The sequence below is a fragment of the Neurospora crassa genome, linkage group III (genome assembly GCF_000182925.2).
Source record: "Neurospora crassa OR74A linkage group III, whole genome shotgun sequence".
In the NCBI taxonomy this organism is placed as follows: domain Eukaryota; kingdom Fungi; phylum Ascomycota; class Sordariomycetes; order Sordariales; family Sordariaceae; genus Neurospora; species Neurospora crassa.
The window spans coordinates 4,867,053-4,894,923 of record NC_026503.1 but is presented as its reverse complement, the minus strand read 5'-3'; the positions used below and the strand labels follow the sequence as shown (position 1 = coordinate 4,894,923).

The following is a 27,871-nucleotide window of genomic DNA, read 5'->3' as shown; positions in this document are numbered from 1 at the left end:
GGTCAAGAAAGTGAGGGATGGATTGAAGATTCTTATACGATTCTGTGGGGCTCCACCATTTGGCGGTGCTAGCCTCCGGCGCCAGTGCCAGAGGCGCATAAACGCCGCGTCTTGACTAGTTTTACCTGATATCGCGCATGTGGACGCTGCAGTCGCTGCAGAAGGCGCATCGATTAGCCCGCCGTCGCCGGCCAGCCACCAATCACACGCCCCGATAGCACGCTGGATACACGTGTTGGGCAGCTGGGCACAGCTTTGGCCCTTGAGCTGAGAGGTCAGAAGGCGGGCAAGGAACGAGAAGCGCTGCTGCGAGAGGTGGTGCCTGAGTGAGACCAGAGAGTGGACGTGGGCGGGTTTTCGGCCATCGGATCTTTAGAAAGACCATTCCAGCCTTCTTCTCTCAAGCAGTCTGGTCTCCTTTTGCCTGGTCTCCCCTCTCTTGCCTGCCTGCCTGTCTGCCTGCCTGCCTGCGTGCCTGCGCGCCCCTGGTGTTGTACCTTTTTTCAATTTCATCAATACACAAGAAATCAATCCACGACTACGACTCACGACGACATTGAGCCATACACAAACGATACCGATCCGATCCAGTTCATATCTACGTAGTGCTTCGTCAGCTTGTGCCTGGCCCCCTACACCACTACGGCGGATGGATGGCTCCACCAGATGAGGCGGCTCACCACACTCCCATTTCAACTTCATCTTATCGTCATCCTCGGCGTTGTCCGCTGTTGACCTCTCTTCCTAGGCAGTGCCACTACTACTGCTGCTGCTACTGCTGATGTATTTTTCATGATACCCTCATAATTTCTTTTCCTGGCTGGCCTGTCACACCCTTCATACGATTGACCGACCGACCGATTGACGGGTGACGACCCCGCTTTTGACTCTTGAGTTGACGATAAGCGCTCCTCGGTCTCACTTCTTCGACTTCACCTCATTCAATCTCACTCACCTTCGTTGCCCCCTCTTCAGATATCCTCAACAACACGATGGACCCTTTCACCGCCCTAGGCCTGGCATCGGCCGTCCTTCAGTTCGTTGACTTTGGATCGACCGTGTACGGGGAGTACAAGAGGCTTCGCAACGGCAGCCTGTATGGCAACAATGCTCGTGCCCTTCCTAAATCGTTAGAAGCGGCACTCAACGATCTCACCATTGTAAATCGCGTCTTGAAATCCACGCCAAGGTTATACAATGCATCGGAAACAGATAATATCCTAATACAGCATGAAGAAGTCAGTGCCCTTTTCAGTTCTCATATGAGCTGACACCTCCCGTTTGCTGACACGTAAACAGGCCATCAACTTTCTCCTCGACGAAGCCACTGACATAGCCGAAGACTTCCTGAACCGATTACAGTGTGACCCGAACCGCTCCAGGTGGAATACCCTAGCGGAGGCTATCAACTCCATTAGGACGGAAAGTGAGCTGGATAGGTTCAAGGAGAAGCTCGACGGGTTCAAGCGGGACTTGGGCATCCACGTGCTCGCCATGGTGAACGCCAAAGTGGACCAATACGGCATGCAACACCAGTATGACCTTGCTCAGCAACGAGAGGAGATCATTCAGCTTCGACAGGACATTCACTGCCTGAAAGAGAACATCGTCAAGATTGTAGCCTTCAACCAGAGCGGGATCAGGTCGGGGAGTAGCACGCCAATCTTTGATCAGCATGCAAGATTGGCGGCTGAGGCGAAGCAGAGCGGTGGCCCGAGCCCAGTGATTGTAGCTGCCATGGTCACACTAGCAAGTGGTGAGACGAGGTTCATCCATCCCAGCGGAAGCGGAAAGGCCATGGGAATGGGTATGGGTATTATGAACGGCAGCGGCAACCAGTACCAACAAAACGGGCATTTCAGCCACCGATCGGGATCGGATTTCTTCCAAGACGGCAAATTCGACACCGTAATGCGACTTCACTCCGATCCCGGGCTTATGGGTCAGCCGGCAGGAGCAGAAATGGAATACGTCCCCAGCAAAGACTTTGCAACCATTAACAAAGCCGTCTTGGACATGCTCCACTTCCGACAAATCACCGACCGATTCGAGTCCGTCAAGACGCCTTACGAGAGCACCTTTTCCTGGGTATTCGCCAACCCCAACAATCCCAACACCTTCGACAACATTTGTAGGCCCTGGTCAAATCTGTCAGCGTTTCTAGAAAGCAACGATGAAAAGGACAAGTGCTACTGGATCAGAGGCAAAGCCGGCTCAGGCAAGTCGACGCTCATGAAGTACATCATCAGCGACCGCCGCTTGCGACATCATCTGCAACGATGGGCGGGGCCATCCGACGACCTGATCTTCGCCAACTTCTTCTCCTGGCATTTAGGGGCAGACGACCAGCGGCTCATCTCAGGCCTTATGCGGTCGCTTCTCTATCAAGTGTTCTGTGCCAGGCCAGATCTAATACCCACCATCATGCCCGAGATGTGTCTTGAGGCTGCCAAGAGCCGCAACGGCCAGCTGGAAACACCATCGGGCACGGAGCTGAGGATATGGTTCGAGCGGTTGCTGCACGCCACGGCGACGAATGTCGGAAACTTCCGCCTGTTTATTGCCATTGACGGGATTGACGAGTTCCAGGGCGATCCCGAGGAGCTGCTCTACTTGATCCGCAATACGAAGGGGGACAGGGTCAAGTACCTTGTCTCGAGCAGGCCGATGCAAGCGTGCACCAAGGCCTTTGGGTCCTATCCGAGTCTGAGGCTGCAGGACCTGACAGAGGATGATATCCGACGGTACACCGAGGCGATGCTGGGCGAGCAACTGCGCGACAGGGGCGGAGACGACTGGTTTAGGCTGGTGAACGAGATTGTCAAGCGCTCCGAGGGCGTGTTCTTGTGGGTGGCGCTGGTGATCCGGTCGCTGCAGAAAGGGTTGCAGAATCACGATACCCTGAAGGAGATGCGGAAGAGGCTGGATCAGCTGCCGAGCGATATTGAGAAGCTGTATGGCCACATGCTGAAGAAGATACCGCCAGATTACAAGAAGAACGCGGCCAAGCTGTTCCGGATCGTCATGGCCAGCATCGACATCGAGCAGCAAATCCGAGAGCACCCGATTCTCGCGATCCAGCTGTCGTTGGCCGAAGGCGTATGGGACGAGGTCAAGCTGATCCCGGAAGGATCCCTCACCTGGGACCTGGAAGAGGTGAGAGTGCGCGACATCGAAGCGAGAGTGAGCAGTCGGTGTCTGGGGCTGTTGGAAGTGCACACACGTAGGGACGACAAGACTCACAAACCCTACATCGACTTTATCCACCGCACCGCCGTCGACTTTCTGCGCGATTCCCAGGTCGCCATTGACTTCCTTTACGGCACTCTCAGTTCTGACTTCAACCCCCAAGCCTATCTCGTCCGATCTTGCCTGACCATGGCCAGAATCATGCCCACCACCACGCTCTTCGATGGCGACGTTGTCTGGGACAGCATGCGCACCTGTCTCGAATACGCCCGCATAGCCGAGTACAAGAAACGGCCTGTCTTTGACGGTTACCTGGACCGACTCGACCAGGCCATGACTCGGCACTGGTTCGCCGCCCTCTCCTCCACCGCGCCCTACAGCTCCTCGGTCGATATCCATCGCCTTCACCACTGGGCGCAAAAAGCGTCCTGGTTCTGGACCGGCCCCAAAGACGTCGACATGGCCCGCGTCCAAGCCGAGTTCAACCAGTTCTGCTACCCTTCGCTTTACGTCAACAACGACCCAACGTCTAGCACCCTGGACGAAGAAAACCAGCGCCTCCTCCGCGAGATCGACCTCGGGTTCCTGGTGGTGGCAGTCATGTACTCCCTGCCCACGTACCTCCGCACTTGTCTCCACCGCCTCAAAGAAACCGAAGAGGAAATCGAAGCGACCATGAAGCGCAAATCCACCCGCAAAACGCTCATCAACAAGATCGACAAGATCAAGGGTGGGAAGCAGACCTATGTCCCGCCCAAGGTCGCGCACACGGCTACCAGGCTGCTGTTTCTCTGGGCGCAGCTCACGGCTGCTAGTAGCAACTTTTGCATCGTGCCCTGGACCAAGCCGCATGCGCGCGTGTGTCGGACGCTGCTCGAGTTTGGCGCGAACCCAATGTGCGAGTTTACCTATTCGATAAGCGGCAAGCTGTCGGCGCACAGAAACGCGTGGGAGCTGACGAGCCAGGCGATTCTGGTCTTGGTGCACCCAGCTTTGAGGAAGAAGAACTTGACGGAGCTGTTGCCGAATCAAAAGGTGAGGGCGGTGCTGTGGATTACCAACTTTTTCGTCAAGAACGGGGCCGATAGGGGAAGTAAGGTGCCGAGCGTGCTGCTACACGGTGCCGGCATGAAGAATCTCGTGTTGGAGTGTCCTGGCCGAGCGAAGGACGAGGAGGCGACGCTGCTGGAGTGGTTGGAGCCGTACGCCAAGGGCCCCGCGACGAACGAGGTGGGCAAGAAGTTGGGCATGATTATGCGCAAGACGCACAGGGTGCTCAAGGGCGTGCACAAGACGAAGGGGTGGAGGAGGAGAAAGAGCCGCAGGCCGAATGGAGAGGGGGGAGACGACTTTGAAGAGGATAGTGATGATTACGGGAGCGAGGATGATGACGATTATGATGACGATAGCGATGACGATGGGCGGTCGGTCATCATGCCGGCGAGTAGGGATCGAGGCGAGCAGATGATCATCAGGAAGCCGCTGCGGAGAGCAGGGTCCGGGGACACGTTGCTGGAGGACGCGATGGACGATAAACCGTTGCCGCCGATTCCTCGGGAGAACTCGATTCTCAGTACGCAGCCGAGTTTGGGCGAGATTGTCGATGAGGATTACAGCAGGGCGAAGACGCCGGTTATGCACCATCAGGCATTGCCCGACACCCCTCCGCCGTCGGCTCCGGATGAGATTTTCTTCCTTCCCACAGCATCCTTTGTCGATCTACCCAACTCGACGCCTCCCAGCCCGACCGGGACCATCTCGCCGATTCTGCCCCGGCCCGAACCCGAGCCAGAGGTGGCACCGACCCCTCCTCCACGCCCGCATGAACCGACGCCCGAAATGCAACCAACCCCTCGCTTCCCGGACCTCCCTCGCATGCCCCTCTCACCACTATCACAACGCTTCCCCCTCTCGCCACTCTCCCAACGCTTTCCCCTCTCCCCTGTATCCCCCCGCATGCCGCTCTCTCCTCTCTCTCCACGAACGCCCGTCGCCCCCTCCCCCGCCGACTTCCTCTTCCCGGCCGCTTTCCGCGCCGTCGCCCACCACCGTCGCCAAACCGAGCCCTTTCCCGGCCTCGGTATCAACCCCTCCCAAGCGACCCTCGTCGACCCCAACTCGGACGACGTCGAAGACCTCTACCCCGACGTCAACCCGTACAACCGCGCACCACCTTCCCCTTCGCTCTCCCGGCGTTCGTCAACTGAAACCCTCGTCGAGCCCAAAGCGCCGCACTACACGCGCGAATCGCTCAAGAAGCCCGATATGGAACGCCCCGTGCACCCGCTCGAGCTCGCAATGCAAAGCGGCGACCTCTCCGACGATTCCGAATCCGAATCCGATTCCGAGACGGTCCGCGGCCGCCAGCGGCCCGGCAGACGCGACAGGTCGAATACCATGACGACCAGCACCACGAGCGCAACGACGAGCACGACTGCCACGACGAGCACGACCACGGGCAACCGACATCGCGAGGCGCGGGAGCTGAAGCGCCAGAAGCAAAAAGAGGATAAAGAGAGGAGAGAAAGGGAGGCGAGTCGTGCAGCCCGAAAGTTGCCCGAGCCCAAGAGCGGGAAGCAGGGGTATGCAAAGTATTTGGGCCAGACGGGGGCCAAGGCGGCGGCGGTGGTGCCGCAGAAGTTGTTCAATCTGGCGTTTTGGGTGGGCGATTGGTGCAAGAGGGCGTATGGACGGTGTTCGTGGGTGGTCAAGATTCGGTGGTAGGGAGTGTGGTTCTAGGGGGGTGGTAGTAGTGGCCTCTGTACTTTGGTATAGGGACGCCGTTGAAGTTTAAGAAACTTGTCTACTTACCTCCACTTGGTAAAGGAAGGTGGGTGAAGTGACTTGAGGCTGAGACTGATGGTAGACCCCCCCCCCCCCCCCCCCCTAGAGCCTTAGGTAGAGAACGTAGAGGAGATGGATCGGAGATGGTGTAGCAGTTCGAAAGTTCGAAGGAAGGATGCAGCACGTGGGATTAAAGAGAAGGAGAAGAAGTAAAGAGGCGCTAGAAGGTGACGTCGCTAGGTAGTTGGTCTTTTTTTTACAGATCTTTTCTTTCATTTATGGGATACTTTAGGACGGTTGGGAAAATAAAAAGCGAACGAACGAACGAACGAACGACCGAACGAAAGAAAATTTACTAGCTATTAGGTTATTTATCTTTTATAGTTTGCTTTTTTTTTGGATAAAGATGGATGATGGATGATGAGTCCGGCCAGGCTCCAACGCTGGAGATCCAGTCTGGAGGATGAGAGGTTTAGTTGGGTTGGGGGTTAACGAAGTCCGCTCCCCCCCTAAAAGTGTGTATATTATTACTACTACTACTACTTCACGTCTATATATATACCTTTACGTTTAAATACAAGTTAGTTAGTTTCCTTATAAATAGTATTTGTATACCTAGAATTGTTTCTTGGTCAACCTCTCTAGTTAGTATATTTTTACGTATAAATAGTTTCTACCTCTAGTTTCCTAGTAGATCCTTCTACACCTTTAACTCATTATACACCTATATTCACAATCTACCACCCCCAATGCACACTGGAAAAGTATATGTATGCGTGTGGAAGGGAAAGGGCTTGCTTGTACTTGCTAGATAGAAATCCGTTTTTACATTGACAGCGAACGGTATATATGTTGCTTTCCAAAAATCAATATCCACATGCCCTTAGCAAAACAGCAAACGACAAACTGAACAAGGCGCTGTAATCTGGTGGGTTGACCTAATTCGATAAGTACCTAGCCACCTAGCTAAACTAAAAAAAAAAAGAGGAAGATGTAGTAACTGTTGTATGTTCTTGTAGTGTAGTGTATGTGTCTGTGCGTGTGTGTTCTTGCGCGTCGTGCAGCACAGCACAGCACAGCAGCAAGCAAGCAAGCAAGTAAGCAAGCAGGAAGTTTGAGAGAAAAGCAGCAGAAGAGTAGAGTACAGTAGAAAGGGAAAGAAAGGCGAGATTGAAACCAGCCCAAAACCGCGCAAGCCAACAACAAGCAAGCAAGCAAGCAAGCAAGTCCGTACTCCTTCCTGTCTGTCTGTCTGTCCATCAGAATTTCCCATTTCCCTTTTTTCTTTCTCTTTCTTGTCTCTCCTCTTTCTGCTCATTCTCGTCCTCTCTTGGTCCCCACGCTTCTCTTCCCTGCCCTGCCCTTGCCAAATAATATCCATATTCATGCCATATCCATATCATTGATATCCATGTTTCCTCCGCTCCTCGCCTCCAAAAAGTTCCTGTCCCTGGTTAGATCCTCATATCCCTCAATAAGTCTCCCCCAAGTCCACCACCTTTCTCACTGTTGTCCCCCCTGGCACCGTTCCGTGTCCATGTCCATAACCCGCATTATGTCCATGCCCGTGCCCTAGAGCCGCCGCGTTACTCTGCCTCCTCAGGCTCAAACTCCCTGTAACACTTGACCGACTCGCACTCGAGCTGCCACTCTGCCTCCTGTTTCCTCCACTTCCTGGTATCGGAATACCCGTGTGGTGATGATCCGGGGCATCGCGTGCACTCAGTGTCCCTGTCCTCCTCCTCGCCGGCGTCGTCTTTGACCTCAATTCCCTCTGCCCATCGTCCGTGAGCTCGTCCTCTTCGGCTGTGCTGTAGCTGATGCTCGCTTGGCTGTGGGCGGGGCCGTGGCCATATGCGCTCAAGTTCCCCGAGCTGCGTGGCCACGAGCCTACGGGAGTTCGTGTCCCATGTCCAGGCAGACTAGTCCGGCTGATAGGTCGCGAGGAAGACGAGGGCATGTACCCTGACGCTGCTGTGGAGTGGGAATCGGCTCGGCTGATGGGCCGGCCGTAGCCCGAGGAACTAGCTCGGCTGCTGGGCCGGGAGACTTCCGAGTCAACGTTGGTGGCGGTTGCTGTGCTTGTAGATGTTGTCGAGGCGGCGGCAGAGGCGGGGTGGCGGATCGGTAGGGGCCCAAAGGCTATGCGCGACACTCCTGACGTGCTAAGTCGGGGGATGTGCTTGCTGAGATTCAAGGTGCTGCTGCGGAAGTCGGGGTTGCTGTGCGTGCCTGAAATATCGGACGCGTTGTCATCGTCCAGCAGGTTGAGCGAAGAGGTAGAAGCCCCAACCCCCCGCTGCTTCTTCCCGCGCATGGCTACCGTGGCGGCAAGGCCTCCGATCCCTCCGCTGAAGCGCGGCGACTGCTTAGGTGGCGTCTGCGCTGTGGCCGGAAGCTTGGAGCGAGCTGAGTGAACGCGGGCTTCGAGTTTCTGCATCTGCGCGGTAAGGGTTCGGATGTGGGTGAGAGAGTTGGACGGAGGAATCCTGTGCACCGGCGCCCGTGGCCTCTCGGCGGCTCTAGCGCCCGAGGGCCTTGACGATGGCGTGCGCACCATGGGATAGCTGTTAGTGTTGAAGCGGCCGTTGGAGGGACGGTTCGATTGCGAGGAAGTCGACGAGCTGAGCGGCTTTGGCTTGGGCGTGATATTGTTCTCGCTGAAGGACTGGTTAGCCTTGTGGGTTGCCTGAGCTGACGACTTGGCGGCGGCTGACTTGGAGATGGACGTCTTGGGTGTCCGGCACCCGCCTGGTCTAGAAGCCGTCTGCTTGACGGGGGTGCTCCTAGACGCCCTAAGACCCTTGCCCAGCGAGGCATCGGACATGGGCGGCGATGGTGGATCTTGCACTTCGGACAAGGTGTCGATCGTGGACAGGGACTTGGTATCGGGTGGAGTTGAGACCAAGGGCGAGCTGGCGGTCGACAGCGGTGAGGCGGGCGCGGGGGCGATAGTGGTGGTGATTTGTGTGAGATGGCCACGGGCTTGGTGCTTCCTAAGCTTGGACTGCAAGATCTCGGCCTCAATCTTCAGGTCGGACAGTTCTTCGCGCAATCGCTGGGCTTCGACGCGCAACCGTTCTCTTTCCTGCTCCCCAATCTTGATTTCCTCCTCCATCATGACGGCGCGTTCAATCGCGACATTGTACTTGGATTCGAGGTCCTCCAGCGAGGACGACGTGTTTCGGGCTTGGCGCTCAAAGTCATCGTTGGCCACCTCGATATCGCGTAGCTTCAGCTGGAGCGTTCTGTTGGTCTCGCGCAGAGCCGTGATTTCCTTCTCAAGCGCACTTTGCGCAGCATTTGCCTCTGATTTTGATTCTTTGTATTTTCTCTGTTACCGAATCCCGGGTCAGCAGATGTTCATTTTTTTTAGCATACAGCTAAGAGGGGAAGGTCAGATGGGTGGTGGTGGCGGTGGGAGCATTTGCCGGGTGTGGCGCTAATTGAAATGAAAGGGTGTGTTGGGGGGGTCACATCCATGACTGTCACAGGATCATCATTCATGGGAGCCCAACGCGAGCCAAACAACCAAACATACCTTCCACTCCTCTACCTCGTAGGATAATCCCTCGGCCTTTTGCTGTAGGGCGCGCTCTCTCTTATCGGCGGCGTCCAGGTCCTTTTCCAGCTCGGCCTCGAGCTCCTTGGACGACTGCTGGAATTCCTTGAGTTCCTGCTCAAGCTCTTCGTACTGAGACTTGTACCAGGCCAGGGCCTCCTCCGTCGTGGCATTCTTGGCGAGCGGTGATCCGGGGACGTCGGCCGCCATTTCGCAAGGTCTATCGTCGTCGTACGATGGGGTGTGGTGGTCTGCAGGTTTTCATGTGATGATTCTGGTGTTGATTTGGTGGTGGTTTGTTGTTGTTGTTGTAGTAGTTATTTCTTTGGAAAACAAAGGAAAAGAAAACAAAAGAAAACTTTCGTCGGTCGTCGCTGTCGTGAAGAAAATCGAGATGCGAGATGCGAGATGCGATAAAGGTAATCGAATGCCAAAGGAAATGCAGGCGCGCGTGACGTGGAAATGAGGGTATATCGCAGAGTTGAAGCCGAGTTTCGCGTGGGAAAAATGGAATGGAAAAAAGGCCGTAAAAGACTGATGCTTTGTTGAACTGTCGTCGTTTTCCTTCGCGTCTTTTTTTTCTTTGCAATAAAAAGGGTTTGTGACAGCGTTAGATGGAGGTGTTCTCGGTAGTAGAAGCAGTTTGGGTCATGGCGATGGAGGATGAGGGTGACGCATTACCCGACAGCCAGGAGGAGCCTCGAACCACGAAGGAGGAGAAGAAAAAAAGACAGAGGCCTTGTCGCCGACGTCGTCGAAGAGCCCAGCGAAGCGAAAGCTGGAGAGGATGGCAGAGGCCGGGAAAGAACCTGCGCGACCGGGCGTAGGTGAGGTCCGGGGGGAGGGGGAGGGTAGGAGAGGAAAAAAGGCGACAGGGCCTCTCCTGTTGTTGTGCCGGATTTTTGATTGCTTGATTGACTAGGTGATTGATTGATGCCCTGGTTGGCGTCGCAAGCTGAGTGGGAGGTGTAGGCAGTGGTGGTTGCTCGAAAACGCAGGACTTTGTCGGGGGGTTTAGAGCTGGTTGGTTGGTTCCCTTGGTTGGTTGCAATCGCTACCTAGTACTGCGCGCAGTCGGTCGGTCGGTCGGTCAAATGGTGGTCGTCTACCGTAGGTTGTGAAGTGTAGTGAAGTGTAGTGTAGTGTACTGTAGTGTATCGTGTCGGAGGCAGGCCGCGACAGTCGCAAAGTCGAAACCTACCTGGATTACACGACGCCGTCGGTCTCTCCGGGGTGTCGTGATGGTCGTCGTCGGCGGTTGGCAATGCGTCGTCAGTTGTTGTTGCAGGATAAGAGGACCGAGCAATGAAGGGATTGAATGGAACCAGGAATGTCGTCCCGTGTCGGTCGGGCGGTGTCGGTTGGGAAAGATAGCAGAAGGATGGGGGTTCCCAGCCTGGCTGGCTGCCCGTTCCCCCAGGTCGAGGCCCGCTGGGGGGAGAGAGGGGGGGGGGGTGGGAGTGCACTGGGCCTTTTTCGGATTTGTTAGTAATTGTATGTGCTTTTCACCACTAAAACTAACAGATGTGAACCGAACAGTCTCTGCCGGCCAACCGTCGCATGCGCGCACTAACAGGGTGGATTACGGATGGGCACGAGTGGAGTCGGCGGGTCCGGGTTCATGGGCACCATGGCACCCGTGCGCACCTCGTCAACCCTGCCTGCACTTTGGGGTTGTTCCTTCAGTTCTCTTGGTTCGTTGTCCAGTTGCCGGTCGCCAATTGTTTCCCGTATTGACAAGTTGAAACATTCCGCATTGATGGAAAGACGTGGAAAGGACGGTTCGTTGGTCAATGGACTGACAACTGAAGACTGACAGTTCATGCATCTTGACACACTCTCTCTCTCTCTCTGTCAAATCAAATCACATCTGAATCACACACATTGGATCATAGGTACCCATTTCACTTTATCCATCCCTCCGTATCCATATCTCCAGAGTGCTACACTGACTAGACTGAACAAAGTAAACTGAGCTAAACCAAGTGGGTCACCGCCACTACTATGGACGCTCTCTCTCTCCAAGGGTACCGTCGGTCGGGTGCCTGTCCCTTTCCTCCTTCTGAGGGTTTTTTTTTATGTATCCGTCCCCAAAAGAAGACGGAACTCTGATCCTCATCAAGGGGTTTCTATTAAAGCTCGGACTTTTGGGCGGGTAGCTGTCCGGCAATCTGCCAATGTTGTTTTTTTTGTGCTTTGAATCTAGATCACGTACGTTTTGAGATGAACACCTCATCATCAGCATTAGCATCATCATCATCATCATCATCATCATCAACATCGTCATCAATCATCAGCCTTACCTATTGTTAGACAAAGTCTTGGGTTTCACTCTACCTAAAAAGCAAGGCAACCCTCCTCCATTCGCACTTTGCCACGACACTCGCTCTCGACTGTGTTGTTGTTGGAATATTTCCCTCTAGTGTACTGTGTAAAGGTAGCCCCTTTTCGGGGGCCCTCCTCCCGAAACAGGAAACAGAGGGGGAGCTCCCTCCATCAGCTTTCCCTATTTTGGCCCCCAATCAAATCCACACTGGACTCGAATGTCCCACAGGGCTTCCAGCTTGTTTACCGCCTCGAGTCCTCCTGGACCTTTTGTTCTTTCCATCTGCACGACAGCCAGCACACGGCGGTGTCGTCTTCAGCCCGTCGTATATGGAACCATAGTTGATCATCTTTTTTTTTTTCTGACCAAACATGTTGTTTCTATTTATTTCGAACCATCATGGTATCCATCAGAGACCGACAGGTACAGGTACAGGTACAGGTACAGGTACCATGGAGCATGTATGTATGTACGTACCTACTCATCACGATGTAGTGCAAGGTATGGTAGTGTACGTGTAGTGTACACTATGCAAAACCGGGAGAGCAGCATCAGATCTCTTTCCCACCCCCCCGTCAGGTCGCCCCGCCCCGCCTTGCATCTGCAGGTCCCCGCAATTTCCCACGTCCCACCCACTCAACTGCACGTCGACGGCCGTTTGGGTCTCCAATCCCCAAGGAAGGCATTTTCAACTTGAACCTTGGGTGAGACTGGCGACCGAGGGGACACAACTTCCATTGCGTCACTGAGGGGCACATCATCATCGTCAATGACAGTATCACTTGTCAAGCAAAGCACATGAATGATGAATTCAATCGCACTGGCATCACTTAGCACTGACACCTCTTGGAGTGTCGCAACTTTTGAGATGTCCCCCTTGTCTATAATGTCAAGTCGTGTTTCGTAGGAAATTCACAACACGTGGTTATCCATACCTTTTCATATACCATCTTTAATTGCCTAATATGCTTGGCTTTGTGTTCTTTGTTTGTGGTATCGATCTCAACTGAGCAAGGCTGACATTATTCATCTCAACGGGACGGGCCGTTTGCAACATCAAAGACGACAAACAATGACATTCTCAAGTCGTACACAGTCATCACTCAATCTCTCTACTCTAGTCGCAGCCCCTGACCGTCTATCAAATGTCTTGGTAAACACCACATCACAGTCATCATACACGCCTCTTTACCTTGCCCCTACAGCCTCACATCACCCGCCTACTCCCTCTTGCCAAAAACCCCATACCTCTCCGTCGTCGCAAAATGCATCCCCATCGCAAAATGAAACAGTTTCGCCGCCACCACATGTCTCTCCTTCTTACTATACTCCACCAACCGCTCATACAGTTCCGCCATGGGCACCACCACCCGCTCAATATGTTCCCCCACCTCCGTCTTCTGCTCCGGCAGTTTCCCCTCCAACGGGTCCTCGTCTTCTTCCTTGAGATTCACCTCCACCGTAGCCATCACCATATTGGTATTACTCAGTCCCGGATCCGCCGCCTGGATGGGACTCACACCCTTCACCACACAATCATACCCCGTTTCCTCCTTGAACTCGCGAACGGCCGCCTGCTCGGGCGTTTCGCCCTGGTCGATTAGCCCCGCAGGCCACTCAACCGTGTAAGCGTCCATAGGCGGGCGGTATTGGATTACCAGAATCGTCGAGGGCGGGCGGCGAGGGTGCAGCAGGATGTTACACATGGCGACTGCGTCGATGCCCCCCGCAGAAGAGGCAGTCGGCGTCGAACGCGTCTTGCGCGCGGCGACTTCCCAGAGGCGCGGCTTGCCGGTTTGGTCGACGTAGTGGATCTGTTGCAGGGTGATCCATTTGGAGGATTGCGGGGAGAGCTCCGTGATGGCTGTGATGTGCGGTTCTTGGGTTTTGTGGATGGTCATTTTGAAGGTGCGTGGGTGTTTATCAATCTTGGTGAGGTTGTTGTTGGTGGTGGTGGTGGTGGTGGTGGTGATGAGAGGAAGAGCGCGAGTGCGTGATGCGGAGGATGCGGATGCGAAGAAGGTGAGTGCGGGGTATCGGTACCGGGTGAGGATATTCCGCATCAGCTTTCTTGGGAAATCGTGTCTGGTCAAGTCAAGCGACTGTTTGGAGGGTTTGAACAGTGGAACGGGAGTCCGATGAATTGGTTTCGTAGATGGAGGCGATGAGAACGGTGCCGTGGGCTCGGGCGAACGACTGGACACCAGACGGAGGCGAGGAGGGAAGCGCGGGGCAGAAGAAGGTCTTGGCTGATGACGCACAAGAAGACTCTCCTGTTGCGCTGTGGGACCTGCGAAATAAAAGGGTTAGGGTTACTGGTGATGCTTGGCCCGGAGTTGACGGCGCAATGTCAACAAACGTGAACAGAAGTTCACCGATATGCTCAGGTCATGTCGATGTTGAATGTCAGCGGCACTGAAAAGCTTGAAGTGGCTTTCCCTCCAGTAACTCTTTTCTCTGTTTCTTTCTTTATCCATCAAACGTATTGGCCGTCAAACATGGACAAGTGTCAAGGCAGTGTTGACCTCGAATTGCTCACAATGTCAACGGAGTCAATGCCGGGTGAATACGTTCTAACGTTGAACTTCACTGGATGTCATTTTCTTGACTCCAAGGTTTGTTCTCATCCACAAGCACTGTTGGTATTGGAACGTTGACGAGTGTCACCGCACCGTTGACTCCCATCCTCGACTCAAACACCCCCTTTCCTATTGTGTCATACTGCTTCCGATAAGCGCATGCTTCATTGTCAACTCTCAACATTCTCACAAGCCGTGGTTGATCACGTCTGGAATTTTGACCACTGTTAACTGAAGATATAACTTCAGTCTCCGCCCAAGTCATGAATATTGGCCGACCTTCTATGGATCAACTACACCGGAGGAGCCACCCATTATCGGACCAACCTCGGGTATGCAAGTGAAGTAAAGGAACATCAAGACTCACAACCACGTTAGTTCACCTCTTTTTCTTCCTCTTATTTGCGACGGTTTGACCATTACATTCACCCATCATGATCCGTCACCAGATGAATCACCAACAACGACCTAATATCTCCCCTTAAACCCCTTCGACCCTTGAGCACTCGTGAACCTCTCAGTCTCACCCGTACCTTAAGCTACCTACTCTCCCCTCAGAACTTCCCAATTTACCAGCCTTTCAAACCCACGAGACACCCAAAACCGGCCTTCACAGTCGGTAGGTATCTACCTAGGAACGTAAGGTAGGTACCTAGGAACGTAAGGTAGGTACCTAGGTACAATGTGCCAACTATCCTACGTCCTCTCCCCATTTACCCATGCCCACCACAGCATCGCCCGAGACCAGAGGCGTTCTCAGTGCTGCCATCTCGTCTGCATCACCTATTGCTGCGCCGCCGCCGCCGCCCGACATTCCGAATCTCCCCAATCTCCCGACCAAGTCCCAGGAAGTCCTTCAGGGGCAAGTTCATCAAGTTTCAGTTCGTTAATAAACTACGACGACAACTACGATGATGACGACGACACCAACCCCCTCACCACCACCACTAACAGCACCACCAACACCAACACCCCCCCTCTCTCACCTCTCCCCCGAGAAAAAACTCCCCGAGAAGAACCTCCTCCAGAAAGTATACCTCTATGCATAACCTTCAACCGCACCACCACTCCCACCTTCATCATCCACCACGTCCGCCAAGCCCATCAATGTCCACATTACACCAACGTCTGCATCGAAGAACGGCCGCGGGACTGGTTTTACTATGGTTCGATGTTGGCGGTTGCAGTGGAAGCTTTGCCGAGGGCGAGGGAAGGGTATACCCTTTCTTGGAGGTGGGTTTGGGAGCGGATGCCTCTGGCTTCGCGTGAAGATGGGGGTGGGGATGGGGGTGGGGGTGGGGGTGGGGGTGCCTCTGGGGAGAGGGAGAGGGACATGGAGGGGAGGGAGGGAGATGGATGGGAGGGAAGTAAAGGGGAGGGAAGGGAGGAATAGGGAGGAATAGGGACAGGGCGATATAGGAGGGGAAGAGGGATGTCGAGGGGAGAAAGGGTAGTGCGGAAGTTGATACTCCCAGTACCTCTAGGTAATAATTGGAACGGACCTCGAGGTGGGGAGTGGGGAGGGTAGAACAGAGGGCTACCTCTAGTCTAGTGCGAGCAAGAGGGAGGGGGAAGGGCATCTACTATCGATATCGGGTAGGGGTTGGGATTCGAATGGGAAGGAAGGTGGCAAAGCGGTAAGGAGGAAGGAAGAAAGGAAGGTGCAAGCGCGGCAAGGCTAGAAGACGATCCATCGCATCGTCGGGAAAGAAGTACCTCTAGCTACTAGATTACCTCTAGGTACTGGCACCAAATCTTTTCAAAAATGAAGCTTTTGCCAAGTTGGCTGGCAGCAGGACGAGTGACTCGTTTCTTTAGGGCGGGGATGGGAATATAAATAAGAACGAGGAAGAGACGTGAGACAGGAGACGGATGGGATCAATTAGGTATCCTTCCCTCAAACTTCCACCAAATCCTCGTCCTCCGAGGAATGAAAAGGTTATACCTTGAATGTACAAAGTTTCGTGATATAGGCACCATCATCACGGGAGAGAGAGGTTGCTGGTTGGTGGACGGGTTTTTTTGGGGGGGGAGGAGACGGTGAGGGGAGCTACACCGGTAGCGTTAGCTAGCAAATTTTATTGACTTCCGCAATATCACAAGCTTAGCTTGACCGAGCATACGAGACATTATTCAATCTTGTCATCACATCCATCGAGTACAAATACACAACCACCAAACTTGAAGGTTCTGCGCGATGATGTCAGTCTAGAGGTACGAAAGTAATGTCTCAATTCTATCGCTATGTCCACATCATCGACCCTCCGCTGTCTCGCTGAGGACTCCCATTTTCTAGTCCACTCTCGAGTCAACATTCGATACACCCTGATGACCCAGCACACACTTAATCCATACTCTTGACGCAGCAAATATGTCGATATCCTTTTCTAAACCCAATTACACCCACTAGCACTCTTCGTCCCGCAGTCCATGTCCTAGATCATACGCTAACCAGCTGCTCCTGTGCAGCTCCATCCATATCAGAGTCATCCTCTCCATCATTTGTAGACCCCCATTCTGAGAACTCCATTCCATCTGCATCGTCTTGCGCACCCTCCGATTCCGAGTTGGAGGCGTCAGATCCTGCCACCTCTGTGCCGGCAGCATCCTCTTTGGCCTTCTCTTCCTCTTTTGACCGCTCTCTTCGGTTCCTGTTGTAGTTCCTGAAATATTTAAGGTGATTTTGACACATAGTGTAACCCGGTGCGGCCGGCCGTTTGCAATAAACACACACACCTTTAGCCCTTTTGGCCTGCCCTTTTTCCCTGTCCTTTCGCCTACACTCGTCACACCGCGGGGAGGAGGAATTATTGCTTGGAAGCAACTCCCCACATGTCGTACAACGTCCTGAATCTGCATATTTGTGGGCTCTCCAGAAAACCCTTTTCCGACCTGGTACGCCTCGGCTGCTTGACTGTTTGTTTGGCCTCACCCTTTTTGACACCCGATTATTTGCAGCTTGAGCGTATGATTCGGAAGGAGCCGGTACGGGTTGAGAATTCGAAGCCTTGTTAATAGGGCGGAAAGCGATGGAGCTACCGACACTGGGGTATGAGTCGGAAGAAGCCGGTACGGGTTGAGAATTCCAAGCCTTGTTAATAGGGCGGAAAGCGATGGAGCTACCGACACCGGGAGTTGTGACTTTCGCTCTCTGCTGGCGGTCTGGGGAACTCTTGTTTGTCTCCTGGCATCGTTGTTAGGTACATAGTTACTAACATCGAGTGAGGACTTACCGTATTTAATTCCGCAGAGCCCACATTATCGTCCAGCTCTCTCCGCTGTCTCTTTGATTGTCTGCCTTCGGGAGAATATGGCCTCGAGGCTCTTCCATTTTCTGCAGGCAGCGAGCTCGGTCCCGTGGATGATGAAGCAGGGTGATCCATTCTTGTGTCTCGTGCCAATGGGCTTAGCGCATTCTGTCGTGCATTGTGCTGTGACATCTGTGGGCCATGGGCTAGGGTGCATGATAAAGGATATGCTCCCATTGCCGAAAATAGATTACCTCCCGTTCTTCTGTCCTGTGCTGCTGTCAAAGAGATATTTCCCCTGTAATCGCTGTTTGGCCCAGGTGGGTAGCTGTCTTGTAAAGAGACTGTATATCGCGGACCCCACCAAAAGAATACTAATGGTGATGTCGGCGTACGTGTATTGTGCTGTGACATTCGTGGGCTATGGGCTTGGGTGGATGATAAAGAACATGCTCCCATCGCCGAAGATAGATCACCTTCCGTTCTTCTGTCCTGTGCTGATGGCAAAAAGATATCACCCCTGTAATCGCTGTTTGGCCCATGTTGGTAGTTGGCTGGACGTGCATTGTGCTGCGACATTTGTGGGTTATAGGCTAGGGTGGATGATGAAGAATATGCCCCCGTTGCCGAAGATGAATTACCTCCCGTTCGTCTATTCGGTGCTGATGTTAAGGAGATATCACCCCTGCGATCACTGTTTGGCCTAGGTGGGTTGCTGGCTGGTAAAGAGACTGCATGTCGTGGACCCCCCCAAATGAATGCCGACGGTGATGGCGGCGTATGTGCATTGTCTTGGTCTTCGTCCTCTGACCGATGCTGGGACGAGCTGTTGGCTCGGTTCGAAGATGTAGGACGCCGACCCTCCGACGACGCTGGGTCTTCATTGGTGTTGTTGCTGTGATCCGACATGTCGCTAAGTCTGTTGGTGGAAGAGGTTTGGTATGTATCACTGTTTGAACGAGCAGAATGATGCTGAAAATGGGAGATGTGTGATGATGTGGGATGGACGAGGGATCTGGGTGGAAAAGAGGAGATGGACGAGAATGTTTTGTTTACACAAGATATACCTCGCGGAACCCAGACTTGCAACTTCCTCCATCGACTTCTGATGATCCAGACGTCGTCCTTCTAAAACGGGCAACATTGGTGCCTGTGGGTAGCTCTTTCCCCCAACTTGGGTCTAGGTGTTATCGTCGGGTTTTCTCGCAGGGAAGTAATAATTGGTCTGGAAAACAATGTCTCAAACACCCATAGGCAGTTGCCGAGAATGGTATCGGAGAAACGAAAGTCTGATAGATGGGAGTGGACAATTGGACGCACTGGTCTTCATAAACAGCCGCGTTTATTCACACTCTTGTGACTCGGATTCAGCACGAACAAACACCACACCACCGTCTCTATGAAGTACAAAAAGACCCATGACGGAGTTTGCTTGTGCTGAATTCTCTCCAATCTCTTCTTCCTGTCTCCTTCCCTCTTCCTCCTTGACACTACATCCTCATACCAGTTCCATCTTCCCCTACTGCCCCTTTCCCTTCCCTTTTGCATACCTTACCCGCCCCTTCGCCCTACAATCTCCACACGTCAACTTCCCATCATCACCTCTATCTCTTCCACAAGTCGTACACAGTCCTTCTTCTTCTCGCTGCTGGCGGAGAGACTTCCGCCGAAAGGAACACCCAACACACGTCATCTTGCCAGGGAGGCAGGGTTGCGGGTTGTTTTTGTTGTGGCAGCGGGTACAGGATGCTGTTGGCCGTTCGGTAGGAGCCGATGTAGGAGAAGGATGAGCCAAGGGCGCTGGTGGTGGTGGTGGTGGTGGAAGAGCATGGGGAATGGGAGCTGGCATCGGAGAATGAATTGAAGCAGGAAACGTAGCGGGCAAAGCTGCAGGGGCTGGATCAAAATATGAAGATGTTGCAGCTACGGTTGGAGGACTTGATTGACTTGGCCGTCGGCGTGTTCGCGTAGGACGAGGTGGGATGGGAGGAACGCGACTTATCGGGGTTGAAGTTGGGAGAGCTTGTGCTGCGACTGTGACAATAGGCGCAGCGCTTTGCAATGGAAATCCCAGGTGAGAAGCTATCATATCCAAGCGGAGACGAGCCGGAAGATTTGGGTGGAACTGGGCTGCCTGTGGGCTGTCTTGGGCGATATCGACTTGGTTCTGCGTCTCTAACGAGTCTTTGGCGCTGCCGATGCTGCTGGATACAGATGGCGGGACCGGACGCGAAAAAGAAGAATTCTATTCCTTGACTTGGATTTCGTCGTCGTCCCGAGCAACAGAAGGCTTGGGTTCCTGAAGCGGGAAGTTGCTTGCTGGTCCATCATCTTGAAACTCACCAGTCCCCACGTTGTCGTATGCCGCCGTTGACTGCCAGAGCTCCGGCACAAAGATGGCATTAGAGTAGCTTTTCTGGAGGGATATCTCCTCAGAAGACGGAGATTGATGGCTCTCGACAATGGAAACCACACATACAGGAGATGATAAAGCAGTTAATTCCGTTGTTTGGCTTTCTAGGCTGTTGCGGCCACTCGTGAGCCAAGACGAAGAAGTCATATCTGGGCTGAAAAAATGTTCGTCGAAGATCCCCACGCACTCGGTATCATTTGTCTCAAGTCCTGCGATCGCCGCGTCTGAGTCAGGGGGTAAGGGGTAAGGAGTTGTCGGGCATAGCACCGGATCGTCGTCAGCGAACCATTGCGTCGGCTCAAAAGGTTGTGGTTCGAACAAGGGATCTAGCATGTAGTCCCAATCGGGGTTGGAGAATAACTCCTCGATTGTCAGGGTTGTCCAGTCCCGGTCCTCCCAATCACCTGTATTCTTCTGCTCTGCTTGGTTTGTATGATCGGTGGTTAGGTCTGGAAGTTCAACGGTAGGGTTCCCTTCTTCATCGTGGCTTTTGCTTTTGGGGGTATCTTCCTTTGGCTCGGGATCGTTATCCACTCGTAGCTTGTGTGTGATAGCGTTCTCCGTCTCGTCGCTAACAATAGCAGGTTGATGGCTAGAGGTATTCGGCTCGTTGATGTCGTGATGTGGCTCCACGATGAAAGCTTGTTCATCAAGGTTCTCCAGCTCTTGGACCACTTCGCTGATGATATCATCATGCAATCGCTGCCGCTTGCGGGCTCGATTGGTCTCAGTATCATCAGTCCCGTCGAGGTCGTCATGTTGGCGCTTCGTGGTCCCTGTCGGGCCAGTCGATGACTTTGTCTCCGTCGCGCACAGTTCGTCGTCGGCTGAGTTCATGATTGGCTATACGCTGTGCTTGCGATGTGTCTTCCCCGTCAACATCGGGCCCGTGGAAAAGTGGGAACTGCATGGCGAGAACGGGACGCGGATACATCTGCTTGAACGAGAAATGTTAGACGTGCGGCAAGGAGAAAGCGAACAGGGCGGGTAACCTCTCGAAGTATCCGATGTGTGGGTTCTCGGCATTTCGCGGACAGAAATGGCAGGATAGCCATAACTTTGAGTGTTCGAGGATCGTCGTGGCAAGCCGGTGGGAATGCCTGTAAGTTGCCGGGCGAGAGTAGAATCACCGGGCGTCATTGAGCGTCATGTCGCGAAGAGACCAGCTTTAACGATGGATAGTGGGTTTGTGTGCCTTTTGTATAATATCTGATCTCCTTGACGGTCATGAATCGTCGATGTGTCGCGTTCGTTCGGATCTTTGGAGTTTGGTTCAGGGAGAAAGCCATTCTCTTTGATCGCGAAGACCCAACGCGCCAAAATAACCCTCAATGAAGCGCTGGGCAAATTTGTATTCCTTGGACATTCGCTCAGTATGTCCATAATTGGTAATGAAATCTTATGTTGGCACAATGATCGTTATCCATACGACTGTCCGTGATGCGAATGCTCTTGCTGCCACCATTCTCGTCGCCGAGAGAGAGATAAAAAAATGAGCGGGAAAGTGGCGGACAACATGAGTTGGCCCACCGTTCTGCAAGGAAAATTCCTGTGCACGGACGAGCGAGGAAGCAGAAGTCGCTGCCGCTGCAGAATGCTGAAGATCTCTTTCAGTCTCTGACGGTGCAGGTGCATCCGAGCTGCATCCAGATGCATCATGTGCCGAGGGGGGCAGTACTCACCTCGCGAGATCCGTCGCGTCTGGGCGTGATCGCGTTCGAACCCGGCCCCTTTCTCCTAATCGCAAACTTGTTGATCATCCTCTGTCTGGCTCCGTCTTGCACTTCATTGGGACGTTGCGCAACCGAATGATGCCTGATAATTTTCGGATCGGAGTGGTTACCGTGGTATGAGAAGAGGGGAGGCCGGAAGCGCAGCGATGGCGGGGCTGGTTTTCGTGTAAGTAAGCGGTCGGGTATATTCTTTGGAGGCACGGTAGAGGTAGGTGGAATTTCTTTGAGTGTCGGAGGTAAGGTACATCTGAGCGGGAACTGACGCGATGCCGACGTGGTGGGAAGGCACGATAGATGCCAACGCGCCCAAGCAAAAGCGCTTCAGCTGTCAGGAATTTCTCTTTTCCCAACCATTTACTTCTACGAGTCGGTGATTGTGGTCGATTGGCCGATGGGGTCCGAACTGGAGCCGGCGTTGACGTTCAGGAAGAGGACCGTCGTGATGACTTGTGAGGAGAGCTGGCGATCACAGTCGCAACAATCCTCGGCAACTCTGTTCCCACCAAGCAGGCAATTATCCGCCCGCAGTCCCATTCTCACCAAGTTTTACGCGTTGCAGACCCGCTGCTTATCCAGGAACTCGGGACTGTTGGGCTTCCCGGTCCTCGATCTGATGGCGCGCGATCCGCAATCCCCGTACCTGGTACCAACTCTTACGATGCTTACCTAGCCATGTCACCTACACATCATTTCCGATCCATTTGTGCATTTTGAGCGTGGCTTTCACTGCAGCAGACGCGACGCAAGGCCGTTTGTTTGCGAGTGTCCTTCATGGAATTTTGGAAGGAGAGCCGATATCGGCCAGCCCGACTTTGGAGGCAGGAACGGACAAGTCAACAACGAATGAAAGCCGTCCTCTTGACCTCAATTGTCATACAGGAGATGCTGCAAAAAAGAATGACACAAAGGACGGTATGGTCATTACCATGCCATTCCTTAGTTGGCACGTTCGGGACTTCCCGTCCAGGCAACCGGCAGCGCAAGATCGTGGCCATCATGGTCATCTTTTCCAAGACATTCATTGATCTACATCCACGTCATGAAGTTCAAGTTGGCAGAAATATGCAACCAGATCACTCCTTCTACTTTAACCTTCAGCGCTCGCGACTCGCACTTCCGAGTCGTCTTCGCCCTCCATCGTTCATCGTTCATCATTAGGTACTGTACCTAGTCATGCCCGACACCAAACAGCTCCAACCGCGCCGATCCAGAACCCGCCATCCCGTCGCTCGGTCCCGGCACCGATTAGTCCTAGACTCCGTCACACAATCCGTCGCGGAGTCACCAAGGTTTCCACTGCATCCCAATCCACATCGTGAATATAGAAAGCACCTATCTCGCGGTTCCCGAAGCGGACACACATCTCGTCGCAGGTACTGATAATCCATGCACATACATTCGTGCAAATGACTACCTACTAGACTACTAACCCATCGCGGATATCATTATCACAGCATCTCCTTTCGCATCTGTGTCTACAACCTGATGGATCTCATGCTGTTAGTCCCGCTCGCTTAGAGAGCCGAAAAGCTGCGCCTCTTGCGCGTATCGCGTGTCTCCGGAAGCGGAAGGAAGATCATCAGGGGTATAGTAGGGCTTGGCGTGCCAGATCACATAATGGACGAAAGAATAATACTTCTAGAATAATTGTACAACGAAAGGTTGGCTATAGGGGTCAGAAGTTTGGTAAGCTGAAGAGGGGTTCATGTCTAGACCCGACTAGCGAGCGAGGGAATGAGGATGGCCACTTAGGATGCACCAGGGAAGCCAGAATAGTCCTTGCATACAGCTCGCTACAAGCTTCCTTACCCCTGATAGAGTCACCAGATGGTGACAGCGCGTCACCTTTCTCGAACCCCCAACGAGCTCAACTCCACAGTCGCCGATAAACAACGCCTGCTCGGTCCAATTAAGGAGTCGCAGTAGCCTCACAAGATTGCGTATACGTGAAAATGCCCCAACCGGTGGTGCACTGCTGGCACGGCGTTCTCGTCGGGCAAAGGGTGACGGTCGTCGTCACGACTGGTACAGATGAGCAGCCGCAAGGCTGGGTGACGGCAGCTAAAGGAAGATCGAGACCAGTCAGCAGTCAGCCGAAACAGGGAGGCCTCAACGCCAAACTCACCATCCCAGATGCAGAAAATACTTGTGTTGCAGGGGAGATCACACCCGCTGGTGGCCCATTGTGTCTGGGTACCTGTGAAGGTGCAGGATGGCGCGAGGGTAGGTGAAGGAGCCGGGGTGATTGTGGTGGTTGTGATGGCAGCTTTACAGGGGCCGGCGGAGACGGTGCTGTCAAAGAAAGTTAGCATCGTTTGGTCCAACAGTCAGGGAATAGGGGAGAGAAATGCCTCAATGCCGTTAGAAGAGAGGCGAGTTGGCTCTTCATGATGATTGTTGTGAACGTTGGAATAGTGATACTTGTCGCTGAGCGTGTAAGGTGTCAAGGACAAAAAGCCAATGACAACATGCAGGGCGGGCTTATGTGCTCTTAATGAGCAATCCTCGTCGCACTTCTGAAGTCCCGCTTATCGAAGTGGGAGGTTTGACACAAGCTGGTGTCTAAGGCCGTCCAGTCCTTTTCAACCCCGCCTCAGCTGAGAATCTGGTAGAACAAATCGGGTGATACGAAGGGACGGATGCGGATATGACAGGAACGGGGTAGTAACACCGAGCCGAAAAGGGAAGAGGCGTTTTTCCCGACGGTGTTGTTTGGTTAATGTCTTGACGGGATACAACGGTGGCATACAATAGTCTCGTATCTTGTTAGCCGCTGTTTGGATACGGACAACCGCCAAGATTGTTGGTAAAGTGTGGCACAGAACAACCAACAGACGTTGCGTGTATCGTGATACAATGGTGATTGGTGATGTCAACAGCCAACAAAGGGGCACTTTGTGGCAAGCTATCTGGCATTCGAATGAAGCTACAAACAACGACGTTAGCTAGCTTCCATAAATTGGACAGAGATTTTGCGTCCAATATCGAAGAGAAAGGGTTGCTGACAGGGGAAGGGACTTTGTCAACTGCCTACCTATAAAGCACTCGTTCCATCCGGTCAGTTACCCGTTCACAACTCCTGTCTGGACCAAGAGGAGAAAGGGGCCAAACCACGACTTACCAGATTGCACCAAGCACACCCAGTCTAGATGTCTAACCCAACTCCCTCTCAACCTTCCCAGGCTGGTAGCCGTGGAAGAGGGCAAGGCGGCCAAGGCCCCTCAAATATTACCGACTACCCTCGTCAACCCGGATGGCGGGAGCCGCACTGCCCTCGGTGCGCATACCGGGCTGCCAATGTGGGAAAGGCTCTGCGAAAACTTATACCTACCGCCGACAAAGTGCAAGCGTTTGAACTCGTTGGAGAGCTTTCTTGTGCAGTGTCCGTCGGGGAGGAAGAAAGCGGAATCATGTGTAACTACTGTCGTAACGACAAGCGCGCTGTCGAGTTTCATTACCCACCTGGGAGAGGCTTTGAAGAAACGAGTGGCAGACTATGGAAGAGCTTCCTTGATCTTGCTGGCCACTGCTATAATCTCGATGCGCAGCCCAACTCGTGGGAGATTGGGCTTGCAGAAGTAGAAGAAGCGTCCAGGGAATTCTTGGCTTGCTGGCATGAGCTCTATAGGCAATACGGCAAGGACCTGTTGCAAATGAACGCTCATGAGTTGACGGATGTGGGATGTACGTACGTTGTAACCGTCCCTGGCGTCGAGAAGCCTGTAGCAGCTGGACCCCGTGCCGTCCTCGAAAGTGTCTTGGACGAGGTTCGAAAGATGGGGAAGGACTTCAACAACTTTGCCACCGAATTCCACAAGCACGCCGAGAACACGAAGACGGAAATCGAACTCCTCAATGACACTACCGCACAGCTCGAAGCCGACTTTGCACAGCTTCAAATCCAGGATAAAGACCTCGCCACCTCTTTCGAGGATCACTCTGTAAGGCTCATCAGGGAAGTCAAGGACCTGGCGCAGTTTGTGAAAGCCCAGGGAAGAACGCTTACGGCGGTCAAGATTATGGTGGACCGGCTAGCTATCAACTTCAACAAAGTTGCTAATGCGGCCTTGACGCCGGATGATACGGGTGAACAGCGCCAGTAATTGGCCGAGGTGCGAATGGAGGTGGGAGACGACATCATGCCTGATGCAGCAGGTCTTCGGATGGGTGTTGTCGTAGATGATGGATGGCAAACACGAAGGCTTGAGGAAGAAAGGCTTAACAGGGGATGGAAAGCAGCGACGGGACGTTGAGGTCAATCTGTGGAACAGTTTGGAGGAGGGTTCATTGGAGGTGACTTTGCCGCAGTGTAGATACTTAGCTGACCAGGAAATGGAAAGATAATCGTCGGGGCTCCCAATCGACTGCAGTTCAGTAGTTGATGGTTTAGTGGAAGCCGGTTGGGAGAGGAAGAAAATTCGAACAACCAATCCGTTGAACGGAGGAACTTCCCGCCGACATCGGCACTCTCTCAATCCCGTCTTGCCTTCGCTCACATGACCGTTGACAGATGCAGCCTCCCCTATGCGAGAGATTTAAGTCATTTGGGTTCTTGCATATGCGCCTTCCCGTCGACTGTGAAAATATGGAGAACAGAGGAGGTGGATGTCCAAAAGCACCTCGTGACAGTCTTTTGTTGCGGACCGGAGAGAACAAGCCTTGGCTTCTTGCGAACTTTGGTTCGAGAAAATTATCATTTTCTTCTTTTTTCGATCAGAGTACACCGGCCGACTCCAGCCTCACATCTTCCGCCGCATTCCTGATGGCCGAGTGACCACAAATCGAAACTGTCTGCTGTTGGAACTACCAAGTTTCTTGGCCTGGTTCGTACTCATAAAGCAAGGGAAGGAATGACTTGCCTAGGCCCCACAGCAGCCATCACGCACTCTGTCAATCCCTCCGCCAAGATGGCAATGGAGGCAAGTGCAGTTGATGAAGATGGCGACAGGAAGGCTCGGGTTGTCCACGAATGGCGACTCGGGGTACATAAAACGACTCTTCGTGACAAGCGAGCAAGAAATCGACTGACCGTCAAAGCAATTCAGGGGTACTTTCCAATTTGTCGTGATTCTCATACAGCAACCCTCCCTCGAAAAGCATTCGGTGGCTACGCATCACTGCACAACTAACAATCGGGGTCATCGCCAAGTGGAGGTGCAAGAGCCTGTGCCTTTTGCTGGCATCACCACATCGTCGGAACACTCAGATCTTAGGTAACTATTCTCCTTTCTTTCGCGCCACAGGTCACACTGGAGCAGCGAATACATGGCAGCTCGAGTGGTGTATACACTGAAACATCCCGACCTTCAATTCTGGTCCTTGGTGCTCCTATACCTGACTGCCCTGCGCACATGTCCCCTTCTTGCTGTTTCCACTCCCATCAACACCTCATGCTCATGTGCATCTTTTTATTGTCTCGTTCAACTTCCACTTGCTTGCCGTGCTTGCCGCGTTCGCTGCGCCCGATTCTTTGCGCCTGACCTGGCCAACTTTGCTGGTCAGCTTTGCGGCTTGCAACTCCAAACTAAACCACACTTGCTCCGATCCTCGTCTTCAACCATATTGACCGGTTCTCGACAAAACCTAGACCGGCTTCGAACTATGAAAGACTTCGAGGTAAGCCTTGATCGATCCTCAATGTAAGGACGTATTCATGCTGCTGTCCTTGCCCTTGCTAATATCTCCACATATAGTATGTCGTTACCAAACGTCCCTAATTCCTCTTAACGTGGCGTTGCTACTTCCATCCTCGCAGTTGTTAACAACTCCCACCATTTCTGGACCTCCGGTAAATCAGAGAACGATGCTTGCACGCAGCACAGACAGTGTTCGGTTGATCAACGACCCGTCAGTACCTGTCTGAGCAGGTCCACTGGCCCCGCATGAGGCGCTGGTTGACGAGGGCGCGCTTTGCTTGGCTCATAGAGGGACGCAGATGATCGAAGCATCTGTGCGTACCGGGCTGCTAGGCCGGCAAGCCACAGATGTTACCACCGTTTATGACTTTTTTTTGCAAGTGGAGATGTCTTGCAGATTG

General features: G+C 53.3%; 8 protein-coding genes and 1 non-coding gene across 10 annotated transcripts; 3 read left to right on the top strand and 6 right to left on the bottom strand.

Moving 5' to 3' along the window:
* Positions 1-151: 151 nt before the first annotated feature.
* Positions 152-6,558, top strand: NCU08565 (hypothetical protein). The gene is made up of 2 exons (XM_957734.3): positions 152-1,238; positions 1,300-6,558. Exons 1-2 carry the CDS (start codon positions 993-995, stop codon positions 5,911-5,913), a joined length of 4,860 nt encoding a protein of 1,619 aa, XP_962827.3. The 5' UTR covers positions 152-992; the 3' UTR covers positions 5,914-6,558.
* A 330-nt stretch (positions 6,559-6,888) lies between these two features.
* ro-11 (ropy-11) lies at positions 6,889-10,878 on the bottom strand. Of its 2 annotated transcripts, XM_011395661.1 has the most exons (3): positions 9,515-10,878; positions 8,691-9,307; positions 6,889-8,633 (listed from the first exon to the last, which is right to left on the bottom strand). In XM_011395661.1, exons 1-3 carry the CDS (start codon positions 9,743-9,745, stop codon positions 7,445-7,447), a joined length of 2,037 nt encoding a protein of 678 aa, XP_011393963.1. In that variant the 5' UTR covers positions 9,746-10,878; the 3' UTR covers positions 6,889-7,444. The 2 variants fall into 2 exon arrangements, with proteins under 2 accessions (XP_011393963.1, XP_011393962.1); XM_011395660.1 differs by having other exon boundaries at positions 6,889-9,307.
* A 226-nt stretch (positions 10,879-11,104) lies between these two features.
* NCU10396 (hypothetical protein) lies at positions 11,105-12,210 on the bottom strand (the record flags this gene model as incomplete). Its single annotated transcript, XM_001728223.2, has 3 exons — positions 11,105-11,196; positions 11,751-11,838; positions 12,070-12,210. The coding sequence occupies 3 exons, from the start codon at positions 12,208-12,210 to the stop codon at positions 11,105-11,107; spliced, it is 321 nt and encodes a 106-aa protein (XP_001728275.2).
* A 599-nt stretch (positions 12,211-12,809) lies between these two features.
* NCU08568 (ADP-ribose pyrophosphatase) lies at positions 12,810-14,082 on the bottom strand. Its single transcript, XM_957737.3, has one exon. It carries the CDS (start codon positions 13,922-13,924, stop codon positions 13,082-13,084), a length of 843 nt encoding a protein of 280 aa, XP_962830.2. The 5' UTR covers positions 13,925-14,082; the 3' UTR covers positions 12,810-13,081.
* A 2,764-nt stretch (positions 14,083-16,846) lies between these two features.
* On the bottom strand, positions 16,847-18,597 carry NCU08569 (hypothetical protein; the record flags this gene model as incomplete). The annotated part of the gene is made up of 4 exons (XM_957738.2): positions 16,847-17,091; positions 17,177-17,624; positions 17,674-17,831; positions 18,084-18,597. 4 exons carry the CDS (start codon positions 18,595-18,597, stop codon positions 16,847-16,849), a joined length of 1,365 nt encoding a protein of 454 aa, XP_962831.2.
* A 1,336-nt stretch (positions 18,598-19,933) lies between these two features.
* On the bottom strand, positions 19,934-20,938 carry NCU08570 (hypothetical protein; the record flags this gene model as incomplete). Its single annotated transcript, XM_957739.1, has 1 exon — positions 19,934-20,938. One exon carries the CDS (start codon positions 20,936-20,938, stop codon positions 19,934-19,936), a length of 1,005 nt encoding a protein of 334 aa, XP_962832.1.
* A 1,042-nt stretch (positions 20,939-21,980) lies between these two features.
* NCU08571 (hypothetical protein) lies at positions 21,981-22,504 on the top strand (the record flags this gene model as incomplete). The annotated part of the gene is made up of 2 exons (XM_957740.1): positions 21,981-22,000; positions 22,120-22,504. The coding sequence occupies 2 exons, from the start codon at positions 21,981-21,983 to the stop codon at positions 22,502-22,504; spliced, it is 405 nt and encodes a 134-aa protein (XP_962833.1).
* A 1,135-nt stretch (positions 22,505-23,639) lies between these two features.
* On the bottom strand, positions 23,640-24,524 carry NCU14124. Its single transcript, XR_897865.1, has one exon. It is a non-coding gene; the product is annotated as a ncrg176 (non-coding RNA).
* Positions 24,525-24,983: 459 nt separating this feature from the next.
* Positions 24,984-25,937, top strand: NCU08572 (hypothetical protein; the record flags this gene model as incomplete). The annotated part of the gene is made up of 1 exon (XM_957741.1): positions 24,984-25,937. The coding sequence occupies one exon, from the start codon at positions 24,984-24,986 to the stop codon at positions 25,935-25,937; it is 954 nt and encodes a 317-aa protein (XP_962834.1).
* Positions 25,938-27,871: the final 1,934 nt, after the last annotated feature.